Source organism: Rhinatrema bivittatum, chromosome 5, assembly GCF_901001135.1.
Source record: "Rhinatrema bivittatum chromosome 5, aRhiBiv1.1, whole genome shotgun sequence".
Classification (NCBI taxonomy): domain Eukaryota; kingdom Metazoa; phylum Chordata; class Amphibia; order Gymnophiona; family Rhinatrematidae; genus Rhinatrema; species Rhinatrema bivittatum.
The window spans coordinates 375922356-375944718 of NC_042619.1; the positions used below are offsets into that span (position 1 = coordinate 375922356).

Genomic DNA, 22363 nt, shown 5'->3' on the forward strand with positions numbered 1-22363 from the left:
GATTCTATCTATTCTTTTTGAGTTCTAGAAACCATTTTCAAACTTGGAGACAACCTTGTGTACACCATTGGCAACCCACAAGAGACAGTATGACTGCTGATAACTTTAATTTTCATTTGCTTTTAGCATGTATCTTTTTGGTTTTGTGTGGGGTGTTTTTTGTGTGGACACTATACCCAGGAGTGATGCCCATTCTGTTCTCTTTCATACTGTCCATCTAACTTTATTGCATTCGGCAGTGAAATGAGACTTGTGGTTATTCATTATCTAGCATACGTTTATGGAGGTTTGTATAACATAAACCTAGTACACAGTTAAGTTTCATCCCCAAACCTTTTGTCTTTTTCAGCTCCATTGTTAACGTTCCTGGAGAGTCCACCCTTCGGCGGGATTTCCTAAGGCTGCAGCAAGAAAACAAGGAACGCTCTGAGGCCCTGCGCAGGCAGCAGCTGCTCCAGGAGCAACAGCTTCGAGAGCAGGAAGAGTATAAGAGACAGCTGCTTGCAGAGAGACAGAAGAGAATAGAACAGCAAAAAGAGCAGAGACGGCGGCTGGAAGAGGTACCCATACCTGTTATGCATACAGAATAGATAAGGGAGTAGTGGTTGTGATGCAAGTGGCTTTTGTGTTTGCCTCCTTGGCCGAAGGAACAATGTGACATCTTATAGACCAACCAATTTGAGATGTGAGCTTTGGAGGAGCAGAGTCTATTTTCGTCAAATACGGGAAGTGGGTAAATCTACCTGAACTTGGGTGGGGGAGAGTATACAGAAAAAAGAAGGCACTGAATACAGCAGGGCATGGTATGAAAAAAGTGTTAATAGGATTATAGTTCAGCAAAATAACCACCCAGGTAAGTGAGAAGATAGTATGATATGAGAATAGTTAAGTTATTAGACACTTGTAGTTTGCCGTGAAGCCATTTTCTCTGTTCAGACCTACTGATGGTGTTAAATATTTTTGATGAAGGAGGTCAAATTGAGCAGTTTCTAGCTGGAGTGTCCCTTTGAAGTTCCTATCGGGCCGATAACAGTAAACCGCGCGGGAGAGCTGGCGAGCGCCCAGGCCACTCTCCTGGGCAGGCGATTCACTAAGGAAAGGTATGCAAATTAGGGCCCGCGGTAAAAGGGAGGCGCTAGGGACACCAGCGCGTCACTAGCACCTCCGTTTTGACAGACGTGACGGCTGTCAGCAGGTTTGACAGCCGACGCTTAATTTTACCGGCGTCTGTTGTCGAACCCGCTGACAGCCACTGGTTTGGAAAACGGACACTAGCAAAACTGAAGGTCCGTTTTCCACCCCACAGGCCACAGGCAGATTTTTCATTTTTTTTTATTTTTGGGGCCTCCGACTTAATATCGCCATGATATTAAGTTGGAGGGTGTACAGAAAAGCAGTTTTTTCTGCTTTTCTGTACACTTTCCCGGTGCCGGATGAAATTTAACTCCTGCCTTTGGGAAGGCGTTAATTTCTGAGAGTAAAATGTGCGGCTTGGCTGCACATTTTATTTTCTGTATAACGCGGGACTAATAGGCTCATCAACATGCATTTGCATGTTGCGGGCGCTGTTAGTTTCGGGGGGGGGGGGGGGGGTTGGCCACGCATTTTTGTATGAGGTAAAAATAGCGCGTCGAAAATGCACGGCTAAATGGGGGCTAATGGTGCGCTCGGCCGAGCACACCATACTGAATCTGCCTGTTTGTTAGGAATATGGCAAACTTAAGGGTCAGAATGTGTCCTGGAAGGTTGAAATGCTGTAATGGTTTCTGAGATCCTGTTGGGGAATATTAAAGATCGTATGGGTAATGAAATTTCAACACAAGTTCTATAATGTGGACTGTTAAAATACCCCTGCAAAAAGACACCTGTTTAGTCTGAGCTCTGCTCCTTAATGTATTTACCTATTAAATTTAATGTAGATTGAGTAAAAATGCTGTATACAAGCAGTAATGATATTAAATGAGTACTATACTGGAGGGGTGTACAAAAAATCCCTTCGTTTTCTGAAGTCTTACTGGGTCACTTTAGGTATAGCATGGGAGATCTTTGACTTTGCATTCCTGCCTAAACAGTTAAATATAGATAAGTAGTTGTTGTGTTTTGTTTTTTTTTAAATAAAGCCATGTATTGCATAACCTTTGCCTCCACCATTGAAGTATCAACCAGAAATCTGATAAAACATGTAATATAACATTTCAATTAACATTCAAAATGGAATTACTCATAATAGTTGGTGTGCCCAATATTTAACTTGCAAAATGGCTTTAAAATGAGCGGGGTATGAACACACATTTTGAAATAAATTAGTATTTTCCAAATGTAATAAGACCAATTCCAAATTTCAATACAAAGTTGTGGTGGAATAATGTCCCTGACCACTTGCCTTCAACATTAAACTTGCCATCTCATTCTTAACAAGGGCACCTATAATTTTGGCACTGTTCAAGTCTGGGAGGGTTCCCTGGTCAAATGACGTTACCCCAAAAATCAGTGCCATTTTCGCAGCTGTTGCATAGCGTTGGCTTGCGTGCATGGAGACTTATGAGCACAAATTTCTTCACCTACTGCCAAAACCTTTTCCAGATCACTCAATGAGAGTGCAGGATTTGGTGAGAGAGGTAACTATGGTGGGACCGCTTGGCAATAGTGATCATATCAAATTTGAATTAATGACTGGAAGGGGGATGGTAAGTAAATCCATGGCTCTAGCACCAAACTTTCAAAAGGAAAAGTTTGATAAAATGAGGAAAATAGTTAACCAAAAAAAAAACAACCACCCCATGAAAGGGGCAGCTACATAGATTAAGAGCCAGCAACAGGCATGGACATTGTATTTTTTTTTTTTTTTAACAATCTTAGAAGCGCAATCCAGATGTATTCCATGCATTAAGAAAGGTGTAAAGAAGGTCAAAGATTGCTGGCATGGCTAAAAAGTGAGGTGAAGGAGGCTATCTTAGCCAAAAGTTCTTCATTCAAAAATTGGAAGGATTCATCAGAAGAAAATAGGATAAAGCATAAGCATTGCAAGTTAAATGTAAGACATTGATAAGACAGGCGAAGAGAGAATTTGAAAAGAAGTTGACCATAGAGGCAAAAACTCATAACTTTTTAAAATATATCCGAAGCAGCCTGTGAGGGAGTCAGTTGGACTGTTAGATATAATCGAGAGGTTAAAGGGGCACAGGGAAGATAAGGGACATTGTGGAAAGACTAAACAAATTCTTTGCTTTGGTGTTGATGAAGAGTTATGTTGGGGAGATAACCCATTCCGAAGACTGTTTTCAAGGGTGACGATTCAGATGAACTGAACCAAATCACAGTCAACCTGGAAGATGTGATAGACAAATTGAAGAGTAGTAAATCACCTGGACCAGATAGTATAAGCCCCAGGATTCTGAAAGAACTAAAACATTAAATTTCAGACCTATTTCAATTAATTTGTAACCTATCATTAAAATCATCCGTTGTACTTGTAGACTGGAAGGCCTTGCCTCACAAATCTCCTACATTTTTTTGAAGGGGTGAATAAACAGAGGTGAACTGGTATATGTGGTGTATTTGGATTTTCAGAAGGCGTTTGACAAAGTCAAACACAGACATGCATTCAAACTCTGACACAAAACATACACATGTATAGAAGCTCTGACACACACAAAGCTATCACATACACACACACACATGAATACAAGCTCTGACATATACACTCTGACACACATACACGTGCAAGCGCTGACAGATGCACATAAGCGTACATGTACATACGGGGCTTCCCTTCCTCCAGACCATGGTGGGATGAACTCCACCATGGCCCTGCCAGCTGCCGCCTGCCTTAAATTCAGGCCATGATGGGATAAGCTCCACCACAGTCCCACGAGGTAGTCCTTCTTTGCTCCCATCGCTGGTCTTTCTGCGAGGGGGGGGGGGGGGGCAAGACAGGAGCTGGAAAGCTGTGTGCAGCTAAAAGCAAAAACTGCCGCGGCCTTTCTTCATTTCTGGCTGCCAGCAAGTTGAGCTTCACTGGCGGCCTGCAGTCTCTCCTGCTGTAAATGCCCAGTGTGCTCAGCGCCGGGCCTGGTGATTTGACATGCACTGTACCCTGAGAGGGATGCCATCTCGCATCTCATCCCTCGTCTCAGGCAGTAGATTGCCTCGAGCCTACTCCTGCCCGCAAATTGTGGCAAAAAATTCCTTATGGATGGTGAGGGGAAGGGGAAGCGGGAGGCTGAGCAGACAAAGCTCTCTACTTCCTAATCCAGTCCCTCACCGCCTGTTCTTCAGTGAACGGGATGGGAGAGGGGTGGATAAAGCAGCAGACCCCAGATCAAAGAAGCTTACCGTGGTTGCTAATTCAGCTCGCCCACCAGTTACTTGCTCCTCCATGGCTGCCGCCAAGATTCAGATGGCACGGTCAGAACCCCCACAAAGCTGCGAGCCGCCAGCACAAGCAGCAGAAACCCAATCCCTCCCCCCATCTCACCATCCATGCACAGCAACTCATCTTTTTTTTTTTTTTTTCTGGCAGATCATGTGATCAAGCCTCATCCCGCCGCCTCCTTGTCCCTGCTGAGTGTGTGGGGCAGGGGTCGGCAAGGAGCTGGAGTGGAGCAGGCAGAGCTACTCCACTAACCAGCAAGATTACAGGGGAGGAAAGAGAGAGCAAAATGTGTACCTCTTAGCCAGAGCAAAGACCGTAAGAAGATCAGCGCCTGACTATTCCCGGGACACTTAACGCTCCACAAAAAAGTGCTGAATTTAAATCTCGGCGGAAAAGGAAGTGACATTAGGCAGAGAAGAGGCAGCAGATTGGCTTGTTTTAGTGCCCCTGTTATAAGTGGAAGTGATGTAACGAGCGTGGGACGACAGGAAAAAAACATTCCACAAACTGAAGGGCGGAGTGACGTATAACGGGGAGAGAGGCAGCTGCTGGCTGAGTAATGGTGTCTCACTGGCACTCCACAGCCTGGGAGAAATGCTGCCGTGTTCTGGCACGAGTCCATGGACTGGCTGGGAACCATTACTATAGATCAAGAGCTTATTTTCCTGTTTGGGATCCATTTAGGACACATCACTAGGCTCGTATTTCTACCCAGGCAACATAATTTAACTGTGTGTGGTTTTGAAGGCTCCATCTGGTGCCAGGCCAGTGCACAAAGCATACCGCTGGGCAATCAAAGTGGCGTCTTTACTTGCTAGAGCGAGGAAAAAAAAACCAATCAGCGCGAGTCCATTAAGCCAGTGTGTACTCACGGGGCCTGTGGAGTCCCTGGCCCCTCGCGTTGATTTCCTTAATAACAAGCCTGCACAAGAGGGGCGCGGGGGGGGGTTAAGGCCACCACAAGGCCTGTGAGTGCACGTGGATTCACAAGTGCCACGCTAACTTTTCTCGCTTGCTACCTGAAGATCATCTTGGCCCTGGTTCAACACCAGCAAGAAGTGGCTACAGAGGGGGAGGCTACACAAGGGGGGCGGGAGGGGGAGGACCCTGGCAAGGGCACTGTGGAGGGGGGGGACCCCCTGCATAGCTTGTTTATGGATACCAAAATCGTAAAACACTTCTGATAGGACTAGGCACTAATTGTTTGCTTTGAGTTTAGAAAACAGCCATGTGCAAGCTGACTTTGATTTGTGGCCTACCTGTAATTCTTCAGCAACGTACTAGCATTCACATGCAGACAGCTGCGTGATTTACTGGTCATATCACCAGGAACTCAGATAAGCATGTCTTCTTAATTGCTCTATGTAGCTTGCCTTGCCTCTGTTAATACAAGCATGTTGGATTAAATATAATTGTTGTACGGTAAATGAACGTAGCTGTGCTACTCTAATTGTACGGAAGATATATTGCTTTCTCTTTCTGAGCCAGAATTAAAGATGACCCTTTCAAGGCTTTACAGGCTGCTTGAAAATCGTACGACAATAGCTGCTCTATGCAAGCCTTTTAGGAATACAGTGGTGGTGGTATTTGATAAATAGTAATGCTAATTAGCTATTTGCCACTGGCTTGATAGGGAATGATTTAACATAAAAAGATGTTAAAAGACTGTAATTGTGAATTGTGTAGCTATTTCCATCTCTTTGTTTTGAATTGATGTTGGGTGAACTTCAGATCTGTGTTCCATAGTTACTGCAGGGTTTGCCCTGTTTGTCTCTAGAAAGAGATTCAAGTCTCTTTGATGAAGCTGGTTTTGACTGAGACCTCTTTCGTTTTCTGGTGTGGGATTTAGGATGGATTGATTGATCCTAGTACTTTAGCTTTGCAACTTTTTGAGATCAGCAATACATTACTGAGTGCATCTGTCTGTGACTGCTGACCGCTGCTATAATTGTGGCCCCCCACCCCCCCCCCTCATAATTTTCCCTGCCATTTTTCCGGTAATAAGACATTTGTGCTGCAACCTGCGTTACCGATGTGCAATCTGATGCTTGTTGCATTGAGGACTGGAAAGTGCATTTATGTGAAATTAATCATGAATCATTAATAAGACGCTAGATGCGAAAATGTAATGGGTAAACCCCCATGCTTGAGGGATGCGTGTGCATATTTGCTTATTTATAGAATTTTAGTTTGTGACCTATCGCAGTAATGCATGAAAACAGGTTGTTGTGAAAAGGGAAGAGGAGAGGATTCAGTAGATTTCCAAAAGTCTGATTGGAGTGTTTGGGGGAGGGGGAAATAAGCAAGATGCACTCTTGGTTAGCCATGGACTAAAAAGGACTTATGTGAGGCGGAGAATCTGTTATACAATGAACAAGACATCTAAGCCTGAAACATTGTTGCCCCCATCTGGTAAAATTCCCTTAATTGCAGGACGAAGAATTGTGGTTGCTGTGTTAGTCTATGTGGATGTATGAAATTAAAGGCCAACAAACTAATTGCAGGTGATAGTTCAATAAAAAAAGTAACTTAATTCATCTACAGTATATCCTCCTACAGGTCAGCGAAGAAAGAGCGCGGTTGCACTGGTTTTAAATAGTACAGTCATCTAGATCTTAGGCTGCTTGCATATACTATTACAAGCCGTTAAGCCCGTCACAACGGGCTACATTACATTTTTGTTTTCGGTCCATTTTCGAAAACAGCACCCTCCTACACTTTTTCTCCATCATTCCCCCTTCCCCCTCAGTCACTCACCTCCTTCCCACCCCTCAGTCTTACTCACTCTCTGTCTCCCACTGCCTCCTTCCCCTCACTCTCACCTCCCTCCCCTTCCCTCAGTCACTCCCACCTCTCTCCCCTTCCCTCAGTCACTCCCCACCCTGTCTCAATCCCATCTCCCTCAGCCCTCCTCCACTCCCTTTTTCTCTGCTCCACAACTTCTTACCCTTCCACTTACTCACATCCCTTTCTCTCACCTCTCCCTCATTCTCACTCTTCCCCACCCCCTACCTCCCTCCCCCTCAGTCCCTCCCTCCCTCTCACTCACTCAGTCCCTCCCTCCCTCAGTTCGTCCCTCCCTCCCTCTCTCTCTCTCTCCTCCCTCCCTCGGTACTGGCCGCCGCTGCCGCCGCTCCTCGTCATTTGCCGCTGCCACCGGACGCCGCCGCCACTGCCCCCTGACACCGCCGCCGCCGCCACCGCTGCCCCCGACACCGCCGCCGCCATGTTTTTTTTTTTTTACGCTGGCTAAGACCGACGTCCTTGCCCGCACATGCGCAGTAGAGCTGTGCTCTACTGCGCATGTGCGGGCCGTCGGTCATGGCCCATTTATAAGGTAGATGACTCGGTATAGTTTTTTTTTTTTACAACTCCTTCAATGACTTTCAACCCACAATTACTCTTGAGAACATAACCATCATTCTGGGTCAGACCAACGGTCCATCAAGCCCAGTATCATTTTTTTTTCCCGTAGTGGATAATCCAGGTCACAAGTACCTAACAAGATCCCAAATAGTAGGTTGATTCCACGCAGCTTATGCACAGGGATAAGAAGTGGCTTTCCCAATTCTCTCTGATAATTTATTAATGGACTTTCTTCTAGGAACTTGTCCAAATCTTTGTAAACCTAGCTACGCTAGCTGCCTTTACCACATTGACTGGCAATGAATTTCAGAGCATAATTGTGCGTTGAGTGAAACATTTTCTCAGATTTGTGTTAAATGTGCTGCAACTTTTTGTTTTTGTTTTTTTTTTTGCTGAAAGATTAAAGTGATTTGCGCTCATTCCACTCATCTTATATACTGCTGTGCTCATAAGTTTACATACTCCTGGCAGAATTTATAAGATGTGTAGTATTAAGAAAACATGAGTGATCAGACAAAGCACATCTGTTATTTTTAATGTTTCAAATTATTATGCATCACAGAATAGTGCAATCGTTAAACCATAGCAATAAATGAAATAATAAAATGGTCCTGTTCAAAAGTTTGCATACCCTTAGTTCTTAAATATCATGTATTGCCCCTTTTGCATCAATGATGGCTTGCAGTCTTTTGTGATAGTTGTGAATGAGGTCTTTTATCTTCTCATATGGTAAAGCTGCCCATTCCTCTTGGCAAAAAGCCTCCAGATCCTGTAAATTCTTTGGTTGTCTAGCATGAGCGGTATGAGTTCTCCCCAAAGTGACTCCGTGAATCGGAGGTCAGGAGACTGTGATGGCCACTCCGGAAACTTCACTTTCTTCTGCTGCAGACACTGAAGAGTCGACTTGGCCTTATGTTTCAGATGATTGTCATGTTGGAAAGTCCAAGTGCGCCCCATGCACAGCTTCCTGGCTGACGAATACAAATTTAATTTGAAACATTGCATATAATGTTTTGTTTGATCACTCATGTTTTCTTAAAATGCTTCAATCACAAACCTTACCCCAAATATCACTGTATTCCAGTTTACCTTAATGTATATCCACAGCAACAAAAATAGTGGTTCAACTGGTCCAACTTAATTGAATACAATTCCTTAGCCAACTATATATATGTGGGCCCCTTACTCTAAGGGTCTGTATTTAGCACAGACTCTGATACGGTATAGGGTCACCTTACTTTAATTACAACTCCTCTTTTTTAGTCCATTTTTTGTTCATATATTAAAATAATTCTCTCTGTCTCCGAAATTTCAATAGAGTGCTTAATAATTTATCCCCGCCTCTGGCGCAAAAATACAAGATACGAGAGGAAAATTAATACTCATCCAATCCAGCCTTGGTTAGCATCCCGACACGATCGCGTTTCGGACAGAGTCCTGCCTCGGGGGATTTTCTTCAGTATCTGTATTCCAATCATACGAGAACACCACCCATCTTCCGGTGTTGTAACATCTTCAACTTCCTTTTCTTCTTGGCTACCCGTGTTCTTTATTCTTGCGGCTCAGGTGAGCTCGCGTAAGAATAAAGAACAGGGGTAGCCAAGACTTTAAACAAACTGGAGGGTATGACTATGGGGCAAAGTTGTAAATTGGTTGAGAAACAGAACACACACAGGGAGGTGGTGATAAGCAAAGTAAATACTTGGCCAGCTAGATCAATATCTTTGAAAATTGACCTGGTTAACGAGCTAAATTTATCCCCTAAATTTCACCAGTTGTGACTACATTTTAGCTGGTCATATTCTGAGAGGGGAGGGGAGCTGGGCCAATCCAGACGCTGCAAGAGTAGACCTAAATCTGGCTGGCCCCTCTCCTTCTGACCTTAGAAAATAAAACCTTGATTAGTACTTCCAAATCCTGCTTCCAATTCCCTTCCCAGCTTCCTTAAAATGATGTTGCCTAACCTCTTATTCATTCCTCTCATGGTCCCTCTCTTGGCTTTTTGTGGCTGCATTAAAAAACAGTGATGGGGCCTCAGAGCCACCCTTCTTGCTTTTCCTAAAACAAAACAAAAACAAACAAACAAAACAAAAAAAACACTAAACAAATAACCCCTGCCCCCAAAGAACTCCTGAAAGACTTCTCCAAGCTGAGTGGGAGAAGGACACACGGTCTTACCACTTTCCAGCCTTAGTTCTCAGCCTGATCCCTGCTTCAGCAACCCCCTTTCTTTTGCGGGTTAATGTGAAACCAATAATGGGATTAATTTGTTAGTGCTCTTTAAATGAGTGTGTCGTTCTTGTTTTGAAAATGGAGCTGTAGTGTCAGATTTTGTATTGTGGGCCAAATAACATCAAGAAGTCCCCTGCCATAGACACATCATGATACATATGGACTTGTAAATTAATTGTATTTTAAGTAATTGTAAATTAATGAATTAAAATTACATACAAGTTCCTTTTCAGTGATGCCATGAAATGGATTGTTGTCATCAAGAAATAGCTTTGGTCATCTGTAGTTATACATGAGTCACTGTCTTTATCATAAAATTTGAGACACATACACAGTCCTCTTTTCTGCTTGTTCTGGGAGAAGCAACTGTTTGGGTGTGTGTGCGTATTTTAGCAAGAATTGCTGAAATGTTTCTGTGGAAATTTGTAGGTAGCATGTCTGCTTCATGTAGAACAATGAGATTCCATGGGTGGGATCTGCAAACTTTCCACAGATTACCTGTGAGAATCCACTATGTTTTTAACGGTCTGTGCGTTCTGTTTCAGGGAGTAAATGTGCCAAAAAAAACCCCCAAAATGCCTTGGAATATCTCTGCTTTTTACTGGATGAGATTTCTAGGTTTGGGACCTGGCATTTTTATGGCTAAGCTGGGATAGAAATCTAGTGTGCTAGGGTTTTTGCTAGAAATTAATCCCCCAAAGCCCTCTGCCCGAGAGGGGAAAAACACCTTTTATGTACATTTTCACTTCTGCTTCCTCTTAGCAACAAAGGCGAGAACGAGAGACTCGACGACAACAAGAGCGTGAGCAGAGGCGGAGAGAGCAGGAAGAGAAGAAGAGAATGGAGGAGATGGAAAGGAGGCGTAAAGAAGAGGAAGAGCGCAGGCGAGCGGAGGAGGAGAAAAGGAGGGGGGAGAGAGAGCAGGTGAGGAAACTAATGCTGGTTGTGAAAGAAGCACTTCCATGCCATGAAAGCTTTTGTTGCGTAAACGATCCTCCTCTGGGTTTTAAGTGATCGTTGCTGCAGCATTTACCACACTAAACTTCGAAAATGTGAAGTACTCCCGTACAATTATAAAGTAGTAAGTTTATGCCACCTAAAGCACACTGTGGGGCTTGCACATAAAAAATGCCATGCTGGGTCAAACTAAGGTCTGTCCAGCCCAGCGTCCTGCGTCAGTGGCCCAGTGTAGGTCGCAAGTATCTGGCAGATCCCAAAAGAGGAGATCCATTTCCTGTTACTCCCATGGATAATAGCTTTTCGTCTACCTGGCTAATAATGTTTTATGGACTTCTCCAAGAACTTGCCCAAACTTAAACCCCCCGCTGTGCTAGTCGCCTTGATCATATCCATCTGGCAATGGATTCCACAGCTTCATTGTACGCTCAGTGAAAATGTTTTCTACAATATTTTAAATTTGCTGGTTGGTTTTAGTGTTTGAAAGGATAAATATCTATCCTTTATTTACTACGTGCGCATTTTCATGATTTTATAAACTTCTATCATGTTCCCTCTCATCCATCTCTCTTCCAATTTGATGAGCTCTAACCTGTGTAGCTTCTCTTCATAGGGGAACCATTCCATCCTTTTTTTTTTTTTTCCATTTTTGTTGCTGCCCTCTGTGCCTTTTCTAGTTCTGCTATATCTCTTTGGAGATGGGGGGTGACCAGAACTGTGCACAAGCGAGATGCGAATGTACTGAGGAACTTTTTCCTTTTTTATTCTCCATTGCTTTTCGGATCATTCCTAACATTGATTGCTTTTTTGACTGCCTCTGTGCCCTGAGCTGAAAATTTCAGCTCCATGGCCCATTTTCTGTGTTCGTGACGCCTACTACAGAACTCAGTGTTGTGTACCTGTAGTTGGGATTATCTTTCCCTTATGTGCATCACTTTGCACTTTACCACATTAAATTTCATTTTCCTAGCAGCAAAGTCCACACTGGGAGCTGGCTACCGGACCAAGGCACACCTCTGAGGGATCTTGGAAATCACCTCAGGAATTCTCAACTGGGGGAAGGACCTTTAGGTATCACCATAGGAGAGCGGGGCTCAGTCTTTCTCCAATTTAAAAATAGAATTCTTTCTGCTAAAGGGTACAGCGTTCCTGATAGGGAAAGCACATTCACATCTGCTAGGAGACTGAGAGATACTGAAGGGCTGAGGTCACTGCAGGGGTGTATCTAAGGTGACATCAGCTTTGAAACCTGACTCCGTCTCCATCTGCTAGCAGGGCAGCATATAACCCATTGATGTTGAGTCCATCTGGCTACACTCTAGGAAAATGAAATTATCAGGTAAGCAATTCCTCCAGTACGATTCAGATACCCAATCTCCCAAGGTCCTTCTGAAGTTCCTCGCAATCTGATGTTCTTTTGACAACTTTGATTAATTTTGTATCATCTGCAAATTTGATCACCTTACTTGTTCCCTTTCCAGATCATTTACGAATGTTAACTATCTAACTTGCCAGTACTTATGTTCTCCTCTGCTTTCTTCATTTTTTTTTTTGAATGATGCCCTTTTGGCTTTTTAATTCTTTCATCTTACCATTACATCATGTTGGCAGTCACTTGGGCTTTTTTGACCTTTTTTTTTTTTTTTTTTTTAATTTAATTTTTATTCACCAGATTCTCCTTTATAAGGTTGCAAACTTAGCGCACAGGATATAACCAGCTACCCCCTCCCCTCCCCACTCAGTCCAGTAGGAAAGTTACACTTTTGTCATCCAGTCATTTGAAATACCAACCAAGTTGCTTCAAATTTCTCTGTCCTGTTGTCTCAAAATTGTAAGTTTTTCCATCTGATGAATGACTAAGTCTCTGATTATACTGAGAGTTTAACTAGGTGCCTTCTTGACTCTCCAGTGCACTGCATTTTCACACTGTGCTGCAATTAAGATTTGAGTAACCATCCAATCTGTCCTTCTTGCCATCCCATCAACTGAGGCAGAAAGAAATGATAGTGGGTCCTTGTCTATTTGAAAATGTGTAATATCCAGAATTAGTTCTTATGTCTCAAAATAATGCACTTATAGGACAGGACCAGCATCCACACCCCATCGTCCCCTCTAACCCCACACTCCCTCCAGCAGCGATCAGATGTATGAGAAAACATTGAGCTCAAGTGCGCTGGAGTATAATACAATCTTAGGTAAACAGAGTTTTCCCGCCAGCTGAGCTGATAGTGATGTTTTTGTCACAGCCATCTAATACTGCTCCAAATCTCATCATCCTGCGAGCAGCCCGGATCCTTTACCCAATCTTTCTCATGCTTAAGAAGATCATCAGGCGCATGACTCAGCCGTCTGTAAACATTTGGAATACATCCCTTGATAGGTAACCCTTTTTATACAGTGTTTCAAAGATGGAATACCCCTTCCCTACCAATTGCCTTCCCACTGTACTCTGAATATAGTTGCAAATTTGCGTATTCCTAAATATTGTTTTTCTGTCAGATTTGCAAAACTTGACCCAAGCAAATTAGTCCATCTCTCTTCCATTTCTGAAAACAAGCATTCTCTAACCCAACCTGAAAGCCCTTGTTATACTTTGTCATTAGTGATGAGTCATTCCATCAGGAGAGCAGTCTTTGTGTATCCCACGCCTCCAGTGTCCTTGTAAATGGGTTACATATGCTTTGACTCGCATGTGACTTCTGTTTAATCCAAAGTAGAGCCTGTGATGATATTTTCAAAATATTGCTCAATGCAGACCCATTGTTTTAATGTCTTCACTTTAAACCCTTCTAAGCTTGCCCTGATTTTTGCCACCCTATAGTACATTTCCACTGTGGAACTCCAAGGCCACCCATCCCTTTCGGAATAAATACAGATCTAAACAAACGGACGGTTCTGCTGCCAAATAGTGTAAAAATTTCCCCTGAATTATTTTCAATTCTCCAGGTGCCAAAGCTATGGGAAGTACCTGAAATAAGTAATTTAAGTGGGATAGCACATTTATCTTCAAAATTTCTAGTCTGCCTAACCAGGAAAGGTTTGTCTTACTGTATTACTTAAAGCCAAATAGTTCAACTGTGTTAGTTTAGAAATATCCTTTGATATTTTCACCCCCAAATATTTAATGAGTGGCCCACCTAAAGGGAAAACTATTTCTTAATCTGTCTGCCAGTGCTGGCACTAGGAATATGTTTAAGATTTCTGATGTACTCACATTTACTTTGAAGCCCACCGTGCTCCCATATTGTCCTAACTCTTTCATCAGTACTGGTAAGGAAGTCAAGGGTCTCTGGACAGAGTAACATAGAAACATAGAAGTGACGGCAGAAGAAGACAAACGGCCCATCCAGTCTGCCCAGCAAGCTACGCAGTTTATCCATTTTTTTTTCCCCCCTTTTTCTCCCTCCCACCCATCTCTAATGGCTTCCAGCACCCTCCGGCCCCAATTCCCTTCCACCCCTCACATCTGCAAATAAGGAAATCTTATCTACTTCTCAATCATGATTCCCCTAATGTCCTTATTTTGTCTGAACCTTTCAGCAATTGGCTCCATAACTTAACGCAAAGAGGAATGGGATCAACTAGCAGCCTTGCCTAGTGCCCCACCCCAATGTGAAAATATCAGACTAACCCCCATTTAACACATGCTTGAAGTGAAACATTAAGCCTTCGAATCCTGGTATAAAAATTTTCCCCCAATCCAAATTTCTCAAGTACTTTATACATGTCCAATGCACCCTATGAAAGGCTTTCTCCGCATCCAATAGCGAGGAGGAGTCACCTGTTTCAACTCTTCTGAGCACAAATTAAGTTAAGAACTCTCCTGATGTTATCAGGAACTTCTCCCCATAATGAAACTAGATTGATCCTTATGTATCAATGAAAGACTAGCGAGAGTTATGCAATCAGCGAGTATTTTAGCTAGGAGCTTCACATCAATATTGAGCAGTGAAATTGGCCTATAAGACCCGCAATTTTTTCTGTCCCCACAAGCAAACTAGAAAATCTATAAATTGAGCTGTGTATCCATCCAATCCCGGTGATTTATCTATCTTTAATTTTTTAATGGCAGCTTCTGTTTCATATTCAGTAACCTCTGTATTGAACACCTCCTGCTGGGCTGATTATCTGGCAGGACTTCAGTTACCATGCTTATCTTCAACATCCTCCTCCTTATGAAGGTCTTAGTAAGATTTTGCAGAGATTTAAGGAGTTCTACCAAGTTCATTCAGCATTTGCCTTTCCATCTTTATCCCTGCAATTTGGGACCTTGCCATTTTTCTTTCCAGTTTAATTGCTAATAACCAGGAAGCTTTATTTCCATGTTCAAAGTAAACTGAGGGTCATTTGATAGTTAATTTCATCTAAATTCAAAGATTTTAACTGTATGTCTTCTGTAATTGGGCTAGGATTCTTGTCGATCCTCCCTGTGATTCCTTTCCAATTCTGTTTAAGTCGTCAGCAGCCTCATACCTTTTCCTTTTAGCCAGGGAAGCCCCCATGATTAATTTACCCCGTCAATACACATTTTAGCCTGTCCATTATCATTTCTTGATAGATATTCTTGTATCTCGTTCAGTCTTAGTGCAAGTAGTTTCATCTCGTAGGCGTGAATCATTCAGCCTCCAAAAATGCTTAGTTTGGAAGGGTGAGAAATTCAAGAATTCCACCCATATTGGAGGCATGGTGTGCCCAGATTCGGGACTCTAATATCTGCCAGCAATGCAGAGGAACAGAGTAGCATGCCTATTTGAGAGTAACTATCATTAGGTATGAAATAGAAAGTGTAATCTTTTACTGTAAGATTTAAGCTTCTCCATCTATCTACTAATCCCATTGTCTTCCAGAACTGCACCAAGCTCTTTCTGTGAGATTTTTGTAGAGGTGCAGATGAATTGGAATTATCTGATTGTAAGATTGTTACCTCCCAAGATAAGGCCCTTAGGGTGAATGATTCTTTGGAGGGGTTTTCTATGAAAACATTTACCTTGCTCTTAATTCTGATTATATATAGTAGCTAAAGTCATCATGGATCCATTTATAGTTACATTGAGAAACAGAAATCTACCTTCCCGACATTTGAGTTTCCAGTATTGAAATGTTAAGTGATGTGTGAAGGAGTACTCTCACCCCTTTACTCCTTTTTTTTATTCTCATTAGTCAATGCTAAGATAATGTATAAGTCCCTAAGTAACCTCTTGTCCTTTTTCCTAAAATGTTTCTTGTACAAAAGCAATATCAACACTTTGATGCATCAGCTCTTTAATTGTCTCTTGATTGGCTTATTCAAACCTCTCACATTCATAGAAATGAAGACATTTAGTCTCTTTCCACTTCCCTTTCTTAATGCTACATCCCCTTGTCCTCCAAATCTTTCCCTTCCCTCTCCTTCTCTCCCCTCCCCAACCAACTCCTGACCTGCAACTCCTTCTCCAGTTCTCCCCTATTCACCTCTCTCCCGATTCCCATCCCCTTGCCTTCCACTTATTCTCTCCCTGACACCTTTGTATAGAGTCAAAGCTTTGACTCCTTACTGTCATCTGACAGTGCCCTATCGAGGAATAAACCCATCTAACACTCTTTTCAAGTAACATCTACATAAGTAACATTTACATAAGTAAATTGCTTTTTAAACAGAAATCAATATCATAGAAAAGATTAACAATTATTCAAAGCTCCAAACTTGGCATATGAAGTATTAAGTTTGAGATTCGCACTCATTTTTAAAACTAGGAAATTATTGAACTCTGCACTATATAATAGGATATATCTCTGGATCCCAGATCTTCAAATTTTAGAAGTTTGCTTTCCAGAAGGAATTCTCCACCACAGTGACAATGCCTGTCTGGCTGGCAAAGATATTACCATTGCTTTCTTAGGCTTCACATGCACCAACCTCGATGTATCCAGACCTGCTTTTTGCATTGCTCTTTGGGTTTCTTCCACTGTTTTCACTCTATAGCTGGTTCCACTTACAGTGAATAATAAGCCAAAGGGAATGAGCTATCGATACTTCATTCTCCTTCTGAAGTTGAATCATGATCTCCCTCATCTCTTCCCTTTTTTTCAGGGTAGCAGGCGCTAGGTCACTAAATATAGCCAGCTTATGTCCCTCCCAGACAATGTTGCCATGCAGTCTGGCTTGTGCCATAATTTTTTCCTTCACAGTAGTCTTGTAGACATATTACAACATCCCTAGGGAGAATTGCCCCTTTGTGGGCCAAGTGCACGGATGTGCCCAATATCTAATTCGGCTTCTACCTCCCCATTCTCCTCACCCTTATTTAACACAGCTTTGCAAATCTGGTGCATCAACTTTGACATCTTCATATTCATTGTCGGGTTCTGTTTTTTAAATCCTCAAGCTTGTCAAAGATCTGACTGTTTAATTGTAAGAGTAAGTGGTATTTTGTACCTCTGTTAAATGCAGCTCATGATCATTTATCTGCTTCATTTCATCAGCTTGGCCACCAATTTCTGTTACTTTGGTTTTTAATTCAGCCACGCATTCTAGTATCTTTCTTGACCAGCATAATACCTCGATGGAGGTCACGGAACCAAATTTTCATTTCCGTGCAGGTAAGCGTTTGTTCCTCTAATCTTCCTATTGGCCTCCGAATCAGACTACCCTTGATTCCTTGTGGCCTGTGCTTTACTCGCAACTTTCCCTGCTCTCCGGTTCCCATATTATGAACCTCTCGCCTATAGTTTTTATGCTCTGCAGCATTTAGGTACTAGAGTTGCTGGCAAATAGTATTTGTATTTTACATCTGTTAGGAGCTCAGTTACTATGCAGCAATCATGGGGGTGGTCACTTTCTCCTTTGACCTTTTTTAATGCCTGGAATGCATTTTATCTGGGCTTTCAAGACAATTTATTAACAATGTCCATACGTCATGCAAATGTTTAATCTTTGCAACTGACTCCTTTTTATTTTTTCTAATTTATTTCCTCTTGTCTATTATAGTCTTCCTTTTAAAGTTGTAGTGAATGTCAGATGATCATGTAGCTGTCTTCCCCATTCCTCTCAGGCACAGTTTTTCTCAATGGAAGAGGAAAAATAAATATGCAGGGCTAGATGGCAGGCCTCTGGTAAGATAGTAACATGGTAGTTACTAGTAGGTAAGGATCTCTTGGCCTACCTAGGTTGCCCAATTGTCTAGTGTGCATTTAAATTAACTTGTTGATAGTTTTTTTGTTCATTTTTTCAAATTGGAGCACTTTGGAATATGTTTTTAAGTTTATACAATACAGTGGATCAACTTTCCGTTCTTCGATTTGTTAATTTTAAATATTGTCATTTACAAGAGTAGAATTGGACTGTTGCTTCTATGTATTTATATTTTTTGGAATTATCATGCAGATGTCAAGCTCCCGTGACAGAGTTTCTCAAAGGATGCTGAAATTTGTCATCTTATCTGCAGAGGTGGACTTAAGAAGAAAAATATTGATTCTTAAATATTCAGAGGCAGATATTCTGTACAACTTAGCCAGATAAGTAGGGGCTTGTTCAGTTAAGTGGCAGCTGCTGAATATCTGGTTATGTTCAGTGGTCACCACTTATCTAGATAAGTAGATAACTGGATATCTTGTGGACAGGCAGTGGGCATTTCAGGGTGGCACTACTTATTCATTTAACTTAGCTGGGTAAGTGCCAGTTAAGTTACCCACATAAGTTAGATCTGCCATATGATTTATTTGGCTAAGTGACAATTTCTTCAAGGATATTCAGCAGCATAGATGTGCTGCTGAATATCCCACATAAATTAGCCAGATGAGTCTTATCCAGCTTACTAATCTAAATGTTTAGGTGGCCTCAGTCAACAAGGTTGATGTTTCTATGTTTATATGGCATGTATTCCTTCCTGAAAATTGTTTTTGGACCTTTCCAAGGAACAAAAAAAATGAGTATGCATTTCATATTCTTGGTAATTTATGGAATGTAATTTTTACTATTGAAAAGTGAGATTTTTAGTGGAAAATTGTGAATGGCACATATTTTAGGGAGAATGGCTTTTATGTAAAAAGGGTTACAATATGATAGTAAACATGTTTTAACATATGCACCTTTAGTGGAGAACATGCACAAAAATTGCCAGATACAGAACAGTAAAATCTTTATTTCATTCTGTTTAAATTTGCATTAAGAGAATTGGTTTTAATAATCTGCCATAAATAAGGACTTTATTTTCAATTTTTATTTTTCCTGAGTTTGAATTAGCAGGGTTTGTTATAACAAAATGGGAGAAAATGCTTGATTTTCTCCAATTTTTGTTAGTTATAATAAACAGTGATAAATCTTTAGTAAAAATAAAAACTGAAAATATAAGTCCCTACAAATTAACATTTCTACAATAAAGCAAAATAAATCACCATGTGACACTAACTTTTAATCAACAAGTTTGTTTAAAAAAAATTATATTCTGCCAATCTACAATACTAGGCAGATTACATAGATACATAATAGTAAAGAACTATATAAACCCAAAAGCAATAAAATAGCAACTAAAACCAAACAAACATACAAACATAAACAAACATCAATCTGTTAAACTCTGCCAATAAAATGAGAGCTTGTTCCCATTTATATACTATTTTGGGGCCACAGACCAAAATTTCACATACCTTCAAAAGCCTGTATGAAAAGAAAACTTTTCAACACTTTCTAAAGACCAGCAAAGATGGTTCAGATTTAATTTCGAGCGGCAATTCATTTCTGTATATGCTTTCCCAACTCACTACCAGCTTCTGCCCACCACGGTCTGTACCCTTGTCACCAATATCATTTTTTTGATGTCCATTATTCCTTTTCAGAGGCATTGTAACCTGATTTTTTTTTCAGTTCTTACATATGTAAATTTATCACAATGTGTGAACATACAAAGAGAAAATATGATGTCCCAGAGTATGTCACGTTTCTGTTTAGGTTTGAATATTAAGTGTGTATGTATTTTAAAATGAGCTAATGTTGAAGATCAATTGCCTTTCTTTTTATTCAGGTGGCTCTGTTTGCTTTTTTTTGGCTATGAATTTATTGTTTTGTCTCATCAGGAGTATATCCGAAGGCAGCTGGAAGAGGAGCAGAGACACTTGGAAATCCTACAGCAACAGCTGCTCCATGAGCAGGCCATGTTGTTGGTAAGTCACTGTACCTTCTTTTTCTCCTGAAATGTAGGGGGTTAATGAATCTGGCAAGTACTGGGTCTGTCCAAATGCAGCTGTGCCTGACTGACTGCATGAACAATGGAGCTCCTGGATTAATAGGACGTTTGTCAGAGTAACAGACCGAGAAGCACAAGAGATGCACTGTGTAGGGAGCACTGCTTTCTTCCTTCCTTCCTATTTTGTGTTTCATTTTGTCCACTCTTAGTGCATGGGCTCCTGAATTGTGGGTCTGATGACACTGGTGGGTTTGAAAAGACTTTCAGGTGGATCACAATATAAAGCACCGTTTTGGTCATTCAGCCAGGAAAATTAAACAAAGCAGGATAGCATGGTAGTTTAATTTTAGATGTGTTAATTTTGCAGCTTTAAAGCTTAAAAATAAAGCTAGAACACTTTTTTTTTTTTTTTAATTTTCAGGTGGGTCCTGTGACTTTTTTTTTTTTTTTTTTTTTTTTAACAGAGAATAGTCCAAAAACACAGTTTGGAGAGTTACTTACCTAGAGGAGATTATACCACAGTGTTATAGGGAGAGGCTTAGTAGCCTGTACTCCAGGCCTTCCAGTTACCCAGTTTACAACTGTACAGCTTCTATACAGCAAGCACCTTGGGACCAAGGTACTTGCTGTATGACCACAGGTTTTTGCGTACTACAGCACACTAGCTGTCAATTTCAAATTCCAGGTGTGATCACCATTCTGTCTTTTCTCAAGTAATTGTGAGCATCACGTCGTGATTCAGATGCAATTCCAGTGCCAGATAACGCAGTGCAAGACTGAGGTGTTGCTATTTTTTTTTTTTTTTAAGAGGTGGAAAAAAGGGTGTTCATAAATCTTTTAAGAACAGACTTTTCTTTCCATGAAAGGGCTTGATTGCATTATTTGGTCACCAAGAAACATGTGGTTTCTTGGTGACTTTCATGGTACAGGCCAGTGGAGACACAGGTACAGAATGTATATTTCTAATGTGGCTTCCTCCTGATCAGGTCTGTTTAGAATTTACGTCTTAAGAGAATTTCAAAGCATCTGCAGTTATTCTCTCTACCCTTTCAGAGCAAGCTGATGTCTGAATATGAATGCATAGCTGGACACACTCTGTGTGTATCGATGGCTTTTAACATTCCTTGGTTCTCTCTTAAGGAATACAGATGGCGCGAAATGGAAGAACATAGACAGGCTGAGCGGCTTCAGCGTCAGCTACAGCAGGAGCAGGCATACCTTCTCTCCCTGCAGCATGACCATAGGCAACAACCACAATCACAGCCTCCACCTCAGCCACAACCACAGCCTCAGCAGCCGCAGCCACCACAGCAGCCACCCCAACAGGAAAGGAGCAAACAAATCTTCCACACCTCTGAACCCAAGCCCCATTATGAACCTACTGAAAGAGTACGAGAGGTGACAATATATGTCGTCTAAAATCTTGTGTAATACATTTTCAGAAATGTTTAGCACCCCTTTGAAGGCTGTGACTTGAGTCTAAAATCCAAAGGCACAATAGCATTGGAAGGTTGATGTAACATTTCTCTGATACTTAAGCCATTGTAGGTTGGAGAATCATAAAATGGTGGCATATTGGCAGAAAGGACAAGTCTATCCTTTAGGGTATTAAGGTAATGAATGGAAAACCTGAGTTTTATTTTTTTTGGGTGGTTGTAGGGAAAATATTAGTACTGCTATTGGGGAGTTTGCAGTTCTACCTGCATACCTTTCCCAGCTTCCTCGGTGGTTGATTCCAGAGGCAACCACAACCTACCCAAGCCTGGGCTGCTGCCACACCACATCAATAGTCAGCCAGGTATCAGCGAGGATGCATTTCATCTGCGTACTTCTTGCACCCGCCTTTATGGGCTCCAGAGAACAAGACAACCTACGCAGGCTTGAGTTTCTGCCACTAGCCATCCTTTCTCATGTTCCTGTGGAATTCATGCTCTGTCTAATAAACTTGTGCACTTTCATGTCCTGTTTCTCTCTCACTCTTCTCACCTTGACTGAGAGTAGGCTTTCCACTGAGGACTTTCTCCATGACAGAGGGAAACAACTGAAACGTTTTTTGTCCCCCATACACCTCACTCTCCAGCCCATGGTGGTACTGTTGCACTGCTATGATCCCTGTCCTGTACACTGAGTGGACTTCTTTTGAAGTCCACTCAGTGTATTCATTCCACTACCTCTCCTTTCTTACCAACACTTAGTCCTGGCTTTCCTTCTTCCTTGAGCCATCCCTCTCCTCATTCTTGGGCATCTTTAACTTCCATGCTGAAGACTCCTC

General features: G+C 41.8%; 1 protein-coding gene across 9 annotated transcripts in view; it reads left to right on the top strand.

Moving 5' to 3' along the window:
* MAP4K4 (mitogen-activated protein kinase kinase kinase kinase 4) overlaps positions 1-22363 on the top strand; it is a 491439-nt gene that overhangs the window by 316779 nt on the left and 152297 nt on the right. For 7 of the 9 annotated variants that reach the window (XM_029604806.1, XM_029604807.1, XM_029604810.1 and 4 more), the window contains exons 12-15: positions 350-560; positions 10736-10897; positions 19982-20068; positions 21232-21489. In XM_029604806.1, coding sequence (XP_029460666.1) covers positions 350-560; positions 10736-10897; positions 19982-20068; positions 21232-21489 — 718 coding nt within the window. The remainder of the gene's footprint in view (positions 1-349; positions 561-10735; positions 10898-19981; positions 20069-21231; positions 21490-22363) is intronic. The other 2 variants (XM_029604809.1, XM_029604813.1) reach the window with 2 other exon arrangements.